The sequence below is a fragment of the Bombus pyrosoma genome, linkage group LG2 (assembly GCF_014825855.1).
Source record: "Bombus pyrosoma isolate SC7728 linkage group LG2, ASM1482585v1, whole genome shotgun sequence".
Classification (NCBI taxonomy): Eukaryota; Metazoa; Arthropoda; class Insecta; order Hymenoptera; family Apidae; genus Bombus; species Bombus pyrosoma.
Genome location: NC_057771.1, coordinates 7,407,661 through 7,418,328, shown reverse-complemented (window position 1 = coordinate 7,418,328; position 10,668 = coordinate 7,407,661). Strand labels below are relative to the sequence as shown.

Sequence of the window (10,668 nt, the reverse complement as noted above, 5' to 3'; positions counted from 1 at the left end):
ACCGGAAACCTAACTTTCTAATTATTCGAAGCGAAACGGCTGTTCGTCCGTTATCGATGAAAATTCGCCTCGATGTAACTTCTACGCGTATACAGTTTGCGAGGGTTGGATTTGTGAGAAAATAAATTACGATACGGAAAATAATTTCTTTATTACGAATTAGACACGATGACACGTTACATGTACTTACACATAAACCATATTCGAACGATGTTTCTCGCTTCTCTTGCGCATTGTTACAATCGTTAAAAACTCATTCGACAAAGTCGCGATAATAACTTGGCATACAAATATTTTATAACAAACGGTTGCTCTCTAGTTTCGTTAACAACGCTGATAAACTCGATCGCGCGTATTTACAACATCTTAATGCGATCGGTGTCATCGTGATCCTGTTTGCTTCTGTAAGTGTTACGATAGAATTCTTTCACTCGACGATACGTAAATCTTAGTATACATACTCGAGTTGTTCATCGTTCGCTGTATTAGAATTAGTAAGAAAAAGGCTAAACGCATAAAATATTACTTGAACGTGTAATCATCTGCTTAAATCGGGTTAACAGAACGAGTTAGTTATAGGTGTAGGAAAACGAAGAGCACACGGGGAAAACGTGACAAGTTTATTTTCGTCCAGCTCTTAGCTTCTCGATGTGAGCTGGCGGCTAAGAAGCGACACAATTTCCCAGGTTTAAAGATATACACCGTTTATCGTGTTCTTTCCTCGTGGTCTTCGAACAAAATAAAAGAAACTGTAGCCAAGTCCATGGAGCTCTCGTTGTTCGCATTCCTCGCGAACAGCTCTTGGTCTGTTGAAAAGAAAATCCTGTTTCGTGACTCGAGTGCAGTTACGTGTAACCATACACCTACGCGTATAATCTATCACCTACCAGACGATCGTCTATTACGATTTATCAAAAGGACTAAATGCAACGATTGTATAAAATACAATCGAAAGAAAAGCCAGAGAATAAACCGAAGTAACTCGAGGAGGGGAAATGCAAGGTCAAGAAGTAATTGCGAAATATTTTTATTCGATCGACAACACATAACACCTGGTGTAAACGGATCGAAATAAAAAGGCGAAAGAATAAAGAACAAAAAGAAAGATAGGAAACAAAAAACGAATGATATAATAATTCGTTCCATAATGGGAACAAGCATCGTGGCGTCGAGCGAACCGATGAAACCGGAAAACGCTCGACTTCTTCCCGAAGCCCTGCCGGAAATGTTAACGTCGCAACGTACACGACTCGTCTATTCGAACGATACTGAGGGTTAATGTAAATCACGGGGTTGTTAAAGGAAACATAGAGGACGGGGGATGATGATACGGCTATCGGTAGGCTGTGGATGTTTATACTGTAATTGATATTTTCATACTTTCTACGAGCACAAGTAGAACGATACAACGTAAGATTTCTCTTTCATTCGTTAAATACGAGGACGGCGGGAGAAAAGTATGACAAGTCCGTTTCTTTTTTTTATTTTCCCATTTTTATCATACGATTTCATATACTTTTTAAAACGAAAAATCTCGTTTCCATATGAAATAGTTAAAGAAAGGCATAACTTGATATGTAGCATATGATCTTGATCTCGTCTAACTTGATATGACAACTCGTATGTGGCATATGATCCCAATGATAGTCGTTGGATGTATCGTAGGGAGGGAATATATCGGCTAATTTAATCGAATTCCAGGAAAACGACAATAGCCCGAAAATCACGCGCGAAGGACAGTTTTGATATAAGTTTGCTTTATTATAAAGAAAAACCGATCGTATTTTTCACCTGTGACGGATATGTCAGATGTTCCCGCGCGTTGTATGCATTTTCCTACCGTTAAATTTTCCACAAATGCATAAGCATCCGCAGTCTGTTTGTCAGCAAGGCGAAAGAAACGGTTAAATATAAAAACGAAGCTGGTCGAGAAAGAACGCTACGTGCGACTTGAAACGTCGCATCTATTCTAAATATCGGTCGAACCTAATGTCTCAATCAGATTCGCCCGTATCACGGATTTAAGCTCTAGTTATTGCTTTGTAATACACGTGGCTTAAGGTGAAAATAAATCTTAACTCGATTTTTCATCTGCATGTCATCTCGCATCCGCATCTCTCAGTCCAAGTATCATTAGCCATTTTTTTTTCTTTTTTTTTTTTTTTGATCGATAACCATTTTTATATCGACGAAGAACTTTTTTTCAACATCGCGCTCACCTTATCCTTTTTCCAAGGATAAAACTATTATATTGACATGGTACGGATATATGCATATGTGTGTATGTATATATTTTATGTATGTATATGTTTACGCGCATAAAAGTGTACTTTTATAAGTAATTCACACAGTTCCATATGTCGGTATCGATCCTCCGTTGCAACGATCTTGCCGATTGCAGAGCGACGAAAGGGATATCTAGAGATTCTTGAGGAAATAAGTATCGAACGACACGAGTTCATCACAGCCCGCAAATTTAGCTTAGACCTAATCCCATCCGAGACGTATAACGAACCTCCGATGTTTGGAGTGTACGCTACCGATCAAAACTTTGGAATTACGTACTTTCTTAGTTGCATTTACATCGAAGTTTTCGCTAATTTTCATGTTACTTTGAAATCCACGCTTTACGTATTGATAGCAATTTCCGTTATTTGAATAAATATTTAGCGCGACAAGTTTTTAAAATAATAGAAAATTCTCCGAGATTTAAAAAGAAATCTTCGGACTCTACCGGTTTCGATATCGATTCGAAATTAATACTGTAAATATCGATAATGATTCCTTTTGCTTGGATAAATCTTTAACGAGAGAACTTTCCCGGTTAACGCAAAATTCTTAGTTAACTTTCTTTTAAATCATTGAATTACAATGATTCCAAATTTCCGACCAGTACTGTACGCTTCATTCAGAGGAAAGTACCAAGTATTCTGAAAAACCTTGCGAAAAGAAAGAAATAATATCTCGAGACCCTCCGACTGTTACAGTTGCTTTTATAATATAATCTCTATGGCGGAAAAGGAAACTTATTTTAATTAGAGATGACGGGCATATAGAACTTGTGCTTCTGCGTGTCTCTGGTGTGCTTGAAAGGCGTCTGTTTGGCCTCGATAAGCGCCGCAGGACAGGGTCCTTTGTGTCTGGGCGTGTACTCCTTCTTGTACATGCTCGAAGTGACCATGCTTCCATCTCCTAAATTGATGTGCGAGACGTTCGCCTGTCTCTGTACTCTCTCTACCTTCTGACTGGTGAAATTTCCATAATTCTTCGCCTCGCTGTGCGAATAAAACTTGCCACCTACTGTTAAATTGTCCTGTCGAACGATTCTCTGTGGACGTTCGTAGGTCGACGACGCCCAAGGATTTCCTTCTTTAGTGCTGCGATGTAAAGAGGTCAAACTACGTCGATCGCTGCTCTGACTCGAATTGCTGATGTACTGGCCGCTCTCTGCCAAGTTCGAGATACTCTTCTTTTGATCAGCGGCTGTAGAAGAGATCGTGTGAAGAGCTTCCGTGGACGAAGTGGCTCTGCGTCTGTGAAGGACCGAGTTAGTAACGTCCGCGGACGATGAAGAGATTACGTTCTTCCTGTGGTGACTGGTCTTCGTCACACCACCGTCCATTTGCAATTTCTCCATAGATTGGCCGCTGATGGCTTGCCTGAACTCGGCGCTGCTCGTCTGGTTGGAATTATAGCGAGCTTGGCTGGAAACTGTATGCTGTTCGTGTTGCTGCTTCTGTCTGGTTGCGGTCTGTCGAGACTCGATGTGTTGAGTGTTAACGTAGTCCCTTTTGCTTGTCTCTTGTTGATGTTTTTCGATTTGCTGCCTCTGTTGTTCGCTGTATCTTCCATCGACCATGACACCCTGATGGTTTTGCACATCCGCCAGAGACCTGTCGTCGATAACTCGTCGCGTTTGAGTCACGTTCTGCGATCTCAAGTGTCTTTCGCTTGACTGTGCTCTTTGATGGTGTTCGCTTATGTAGTGCTGATTGCCTGAAACAGGCGACAGAGACTTTCTAGAGTCTGGCTGAGGACCATCGGGTTGTATGGCACGATGCTCCGTTATCACACGCTGAGATTGGTGCTGAACGTTCTGAGCCGATGACATTCTCTCTCCACTCGTTCTCTTCGTAGTCGTAATCGTCGTTCCATTTTCTACGGTCTTCGATTCAGTTGAAACGCTTCTCCTGGTATCTGTTTCCATGCTGCTCATCTTCGCGGCAACTTCCTTGGCAGTGCGTTTGGTGAAAGTGTTGTAGTTTCTCTGAGTAGTCGTAGACATCGTAGAAGTGTCGTCTCCTAAGGTAATCGAAGACTCCATGTGATGTCTGCGAGTTACAGCTCTACCAGGCGGAGAAACCTCTTTCTTAGCCGGCGTAAACGTGTCCCTGGAAGTTGTCTTCGTTTCCATGGCACCTGTGCTCACCTTCAAATTATCCTCGTGACGTTTAATCTCAGCGCGTTCTCCACGAACGACCGTATACGTGGATCTCTGGGAAGTGGAATCTTGGAACTCGCCGATCATCTTCAAATTATCCTCTCGACGAATCACCTCCGCTCTTTCTCCTCTCCTCGGTGTGAAATCGTCGCGAGGTCTTCCGACAAAGTCTCCTTCTGGCTTCAAATTGTCCACATGACGAATTGGAGATCGACGTTCTATCGGACCAACCTTCTCCGGTGTTCTACGCTCGAAATCACCTTCTGGTCTCAGGTTATCGGGATGTTTAATGGGCGAACGTCTTTCACCTGGTCCCAGAGAAGACTTTCCAGGCCTTTCGAAGTCTCCTTCCGGTCGAAGATTGTCAGGATGCTTCTTAACCGGCGTACGTTCGCTGATTACGTACGTGTAATCGTCTTTCCTGCGTACATCGATAAATTCACCTTCCATCTTGAGGTTATCCTCGTGCTTTCTAACATTCACCCTTTCCACCTTCGTGATCTTCTTGTAATCGTCCCTGGATCTACGAACGTCCATCTCTCCTTCCATCCTCAGATGATCCTCGTGTCGACGAACTTCCACTCGTTCTCCGTTCACGTGTCTATAGTCATCTTTGGAAGATGGACTGACGTCCATTTCGCCTTCTGGCCTCAGATTATCTTGTGGCTTTCTAACGGGCGCTCGTTCGCCTCTCTTAGGTGTGAAATCGTCTTTAGGCACCATATAGAAGTCTCCTTCGGGATGAAGGTTGTCCTCGTGACGAATCGGCGTGCGTCTCTCGGCTGGACCAACCTTCTGAGGCGTTCGTTTAGCAAAATCACCTTCAGGATGTAAATTGTCCTTTGGTCTCTTCACGTCAGCTCGGTCCCCTTTAGTTGGTGTGTCTTGTCTCGGCCTTCCAATAAAATCTCCTTCTGGGTGCAAATTATCAGGATGTTTAATCGGCATTCTTCTCTCTGCAGGACCAACAGGCGCCTTCTCGGGTCTGTCGAATTCCCCTTCGGGTTTAAGATTATCTTTAGGTTTCCTAATCGGAGCCCTTTCTCCTTTGGTTGGCGTAGGAGCTTTAGGACGTTGAGCGAATTGGCCTTCAGGTTTCAAATTATCAGGATGCTTGATAGGCGTTCTTCTCTCAGCTGGACCAATCGGACACGTATCGGGTCTCTCGAATTCTCCTTCGGGTCTCAAATTATCTTCGTGTCTGATAATCTCGCTGCGTTCACCGCGTGTCACTCTGTAGTCGTCTCGTCTTCGAATATCCACGAACTCACCCTCCATCTTCAGGTTATCCTCTCGACGAACTACATCGACTCTTTCCACCTTGGTGATCGTCTTGTAATCGTCTCTTGACCGACGTACATCCATATCACCCTCCATTTTCAAATTATCTCTGTGAACGACTATCTCTGTTCTCTCGCCCTTTGTAGGCTTATAATCATCCTTAGGCTTGCCTATGAATTCACCCTCCGGTTTCAAGTTATCCTTTGGCTTCTTCTGAACCGGCCTATCAACCCGTTTTGGAGTAAAATCGTCTTTAGGTCTTCCTACGAATTCTCCTTCAGGATGAAGATTGTCTTCGTGACGTATAGGCGTTCTCTTCTCGGCTGGACCAACAGGCGACTTCTGCGGTCTCTGGAATTCCCCTTCCGGTTTTAGATTATCCTTCGGCCTGGTAATATCCGCACGTTCGCCCTTCAATGGCGTTTCCTCCTTAGGACGACCAACAAATTCTCCCTGTGTTTTTAAATTATCCGGATGTTTAATTGGACTGCGCCTCTCAGCAGGGCCCATCGGCTTTTTCTCTGGCCTGTCAAAGGTACCTTCTGGTTTCAAATTGTCCTTTGGCTTCTTCACATCTGCTCTTTCACCTTTCTTTGGTGCCTGTTCCTTCGGACGTCCGATAAATTCACCTTCAGGTTTCAAATTGTCATCGTGTTTTATAGGCGAACGTCTTTCCGCCGGACCAACAGGTTTCTTTTCAGGTCTTTCGAATTCTCCCTCGGGTTTCAGATTGTCCTCTGGTTTTTTGATCTCTGGTCTATCTGCTTTTTTAGGCGAGTAATCGTCTTTCGGTCGACCCTCGAACGGACCTTCCGGTTTCAGATTATCCGGATGTTTCACGATATCTACACGCTCTCCTTTCACTACCTTGAAATCGTCCCTCGTCCTGATATCAGTGAACTCGCCCTCCATATGCAAATTATCCTGATACTTAGTGACCTCGGCTCTCTCGCGAATTAAAAAGTCCGTATATTCATCTCTGGACCTGTAAGTCTCTATATTTCCTTCCATTCGCAAGTTGTCCGTACGTTTGACGATATCTACTCGTTCACCACGAACGGGAACAAAATCGTCTTTAGGACGACCTTCGAATGGTCCCTCGGGTTTAAGATTATCCTCGGGTCTTTTAACATCGGCGCGTTCCCCTCTAGTAGGTTTGTAATCGTCCTTTGGTCTACCAACGAATTCTCCTTCGGGTTTCAAATTGTCAGGATGTTTAATCGGAGATCTTCTCTCGGCAGGTTTCACTGGAGATTTTTCTGGTTTCTCAAATTCACCTTCTGGACGTAGATTATCCTGTGGTCTCTTAATATCGGCGCGTTCTCCACGTTTAGGAGCTTCTTCTTTTGGCTTTCCGATAAAGTCGCCTTCAGGTTTCAAGTTATCAGGATGTTTAATAGGAGTACGTTTCTCAGCTGGCCCCAAGGGTTGCTTCTCAGGTCTTTCGAAAGTACCTTCTGGTTTCAGGTTATCTTCTGGTCTCTTAACATCGGCTCTCTCTCCCTTAGTCGGTGACTCTTCCTTTGGTCGCCCAATAAATTCTCCTTCAGGTTTCAAGTTGTCCTGAGGCCTCTTCGCAACTGGTCTCTCGGCAGGTCTGAATTTTTCAGGTTGCGGTCTTTCGAAATCACCTTCAGGGCGCAAATTATCCTCGTGCTTGATCGGTGTTCGTCTCTCAGCTGGACCAACAGGCTTCCTCTCCGGAACTTCGAATTCTCCTTCAGGATATAAATTGTCCTTTGGTCTCCTTACGTCCGCCCTTTCGCCCTTTCGCGGTGCTTCCTCTTTGGGCCGACCAACGAAGTCTCCTTCTGGTTTTAGATTGTCTGTTGGTTTCTTGACAATTGGCCTTTCAGCGGGTTTAAACTCTTCTGGTTTAGGCCTTTCAAATTCCCCTTCGGGTTTCAAATTATCAGCATGTTTGATCGGAGTTCTCTTTTCAGCAGGGCCAACAGGTTGCTTCTCTGGCCTCTCAAATTCCCCTTCAGGTCGCAAATTGTCTTTAGGTTTCTTAATCGGAGCCCTCTCACCTTGCTTAGGCGCTTCCTCTTTCGGTCTGCCAATAAATTCTCCTTCTGGTTTGAGATTATCTTCTGGTCTCTTTACTTCCGGCCTCTCTGCTCTCTTAGGAGAATAATCGTCCTTCGGACGTCCCTCGAACGGACCCTCCGGTCTCAAATTGTCAGGATGCTTCACGATGTCAACTCTCTCGCCCTTTACAACCTTAAAATCGTCTCTGGTCCTAACATCGATAAATTCGCCTTCCATGCGCAAATTGTCTTGATACTTGGTAACTTCGGCTCTCTCGCGAATTATGAAGTCCGTATACTCGTCCCTTGATCTGTAAGTTTCGATGTTACCTTCCATTCGAAGGTTGTCCGTGCGTCTGATGATATCCATTCGTTCGCCATGAACCGGTTGATAGTCGTCCTTAGGCCTGCCCTCGAATGGACCTTCTGGTTTCAAATTGTCTTCGGGTCTCTTAACAACAGCTCTGTCGCCCTTAGTCGGAGTGAAATCATCTTTAGGCTTACCAACGAATTCTCCTTCTGGTTTGAGGTTATCCGGATGTTTAATCGGTGTACGTTTCTCTGCTGGGCCAACCGTGGGCTTTTCTGGTCTCTCGAACTCGCCTTCAGGATACAAATTGTCCTGAGGTCTTCGAACCTCGGGACGTTCGGCTGTTTTCGGAGAGAAATCATCTTTTGGACGACCTTCGAAGGGTCCTTCAGGTTTCAAATTATCTTGAGGACGTTTCACGTCGGCACGTTCTCCTCTAGTTGGTTTGTAATCGTCTTTAGGTCTTCCTTCGAAGGGACCCTCTGGCCTCAAATTGTCCTGAGGTCTCCTCACTTCCGGACGTTCAGCTGTTTTCGGTGAGAAATCGTCTTTAGGTCTTCCTTCGAAAGGACCCTCAGGGCGAAGGTTATCATCGTGCTTAATAGGCGTCCTACGTTCAGCTGGGACGAATGGAACACGTTCTCTATCTGAAAAATCGCCTTCAGGAAACAGCTCATCCGGATGTCGAACGATCGGCGCTCTTTCGCCGGGACCATAAGGAACAGGCGATGGTCTCTCGAATTCTCCTTCGGGATACAAGTTATCTGGATGTTTAATAGGTGTACGTCTTTCAGCAGGAGTATATTCGTGTCTTGGCCGATCTTCGAACTGTCCTTCAGGTCGAAGATTGTCCTGTGGTCTTCTGACTTCCGGACGTTCAGCTGTTTTCGGCGTAAAGTCATCCTTCGGACGTCCTTCGAATGGACCTTCCGGTCTCAAATTATCTTGCGGTCTCTTTACCTCTGGACGTTCAGCTGTTTTCGGTGAGAAATCATCTTTAGGTCTTCCTTCGAACGGACCCTCTGGTCTCAAATTATCTTCTGGACGTTTCACGTCCGCACGCTCACCTCTGGTTGGTTTGTAATCATCTTTAGGCCTTCCTTCAAATGGACCCTCCGGTTTCAAGTTATCTTGAGGACGCTTCACATCAGCACGTTCGCCTCTCGTTGGTTTATAATCATCCTTGGGTCTACCTTCGAAAGGTCCCTCAGGACGCAGGTTATCATCGTGCTTAATGGGCGTTCTACGTTCAGCAGGGACGAATGGAACACGTTCTCTAGCTGGAAAATCGCCTTCAGGAAACAGCTCATCCGGATGTCGGACAATCGGCGCTCTTTCGCCGGGACCATAAGGAACAGGCGATGGTCTCTCGAATTCTCCTTCAGGATACAAGTTATCTGGATGTTTAATAGGTGTACGTCTCTCACCAGGGGTGTATTCGTGTCTTGGCCGATCTTCGAACTGTCCTTCAGGTCGAAGATTGTCCTGTGGTCTTCTGACTTCCGGACGTTCAGCTGTTTTCGGTGTAAAGTCATCCTTTGGACGTCCTTCGAATGGACCTTCCGGTCTCAAATTATCTTGCGGTCTCTTTACCTCTGGACGTTCAGTTGTTTTCGGTGAGAAATCATCTTTAGGTCTTCCTTCGAACGGACCCTCCGGCCTCAAATTATCTTCTGGACGTTTCACGTCCGCACGTTCACCTCTGGTTGGCACATAATCATCCTTGGGTCGTCCTTCGAATGGTCCTTCAGGTCTTAAATTATCCTGAGGTCTTCTCACTTCTGGCCTTTCCGCCGTTTTCGGCAAGAAATCATCTTTAGGTCGACCTTCGAACGGTCCTTCCGGTCTCAAATTATCCTCAGGTCTTCTAACCTCTGGTCTTTCACCTCGTTTGGGTGAAAAATCGTCCTTTGGACGTCCTTCGAACGGACCTTCCGGCCTTAAATTGTCCTGTGGCCTCTTCACTTCAGGACGTTCAGCTGTTTTTGGCGTGAAATCATCCTTTGGACGTCCTTCGAACGGTCCTTCGGGTCTCAGATTATCTTCAGGCCTTTTAACATCGGCTCTTTCGCCTCTGGTTGGTTTATAATCATCTTTAGGTCTACCTTCGAACGGACCTTCCGGCCTCAAGTTATCCTGTGGCCTCTTTACTTCCGGACGTTCAGCAGTTTTTGGTGTGAAGTCATCCTTTGGACGACCTTCGAACGGTCCTTCTGGCCTCAGATTATCTTCAGGCCTCTTAACATCAGCTCTTTCGCCTCTCATTGGTTTGTAATCATCCTTGGGTTTGCCTTCGAAAGGTCCTTCTGGTCTCAAATTGTCCTCAGGTCTTCTAACTTCTGGTCTTTCACCTCGCTTCGGTGAAAAATCATCCTTTGGACGTCCTTCGAACGGTCCTTCGGGTCTTAAATTGTCCTGTGGCCTCTTCACTTCCGGACGTTCAGCTGTTTTTGGTGTGAAGTCGTCCTTTGGACGTCCTTCGAACGGTCCTTCGGGTCTCAGATTATCTTCAGGCCTCTTAACATCAGCTCTCTCGCCTCTCGTTGGTTTGTAATNTCAAATTGTCCTCAGGTCTTCTAACTTCTGGTCTTTCACCTCGTTTCGGT

At 45.3% G+C, this 10,668-nt stretch overlaps 1 protein-coding gene across 1 annotated transcript in view; it reads right to left on the bottom strand.

Moving 5' to 3' along the window:
• Window positions 1–132: 132 nt before the first annotated feature.
• Window positions 133–10,668, bottom strand: part of LOC122573295 (titin-like) — a 37,662-nt gene continuing 27,126 nt past the window's right edge. The window contains exon 7 of the mRNA XM_043739428.1: window positions 133–10,615. Coding sequence (XP_043595363.1) covers window positions 3,032–10,615 — 7,584 coding nt within the window. The 3' untranslated portion in view covers window positions 133–3,031. The remainder of the gene's footprint in view (window positions 10,616–10,668) is intronic.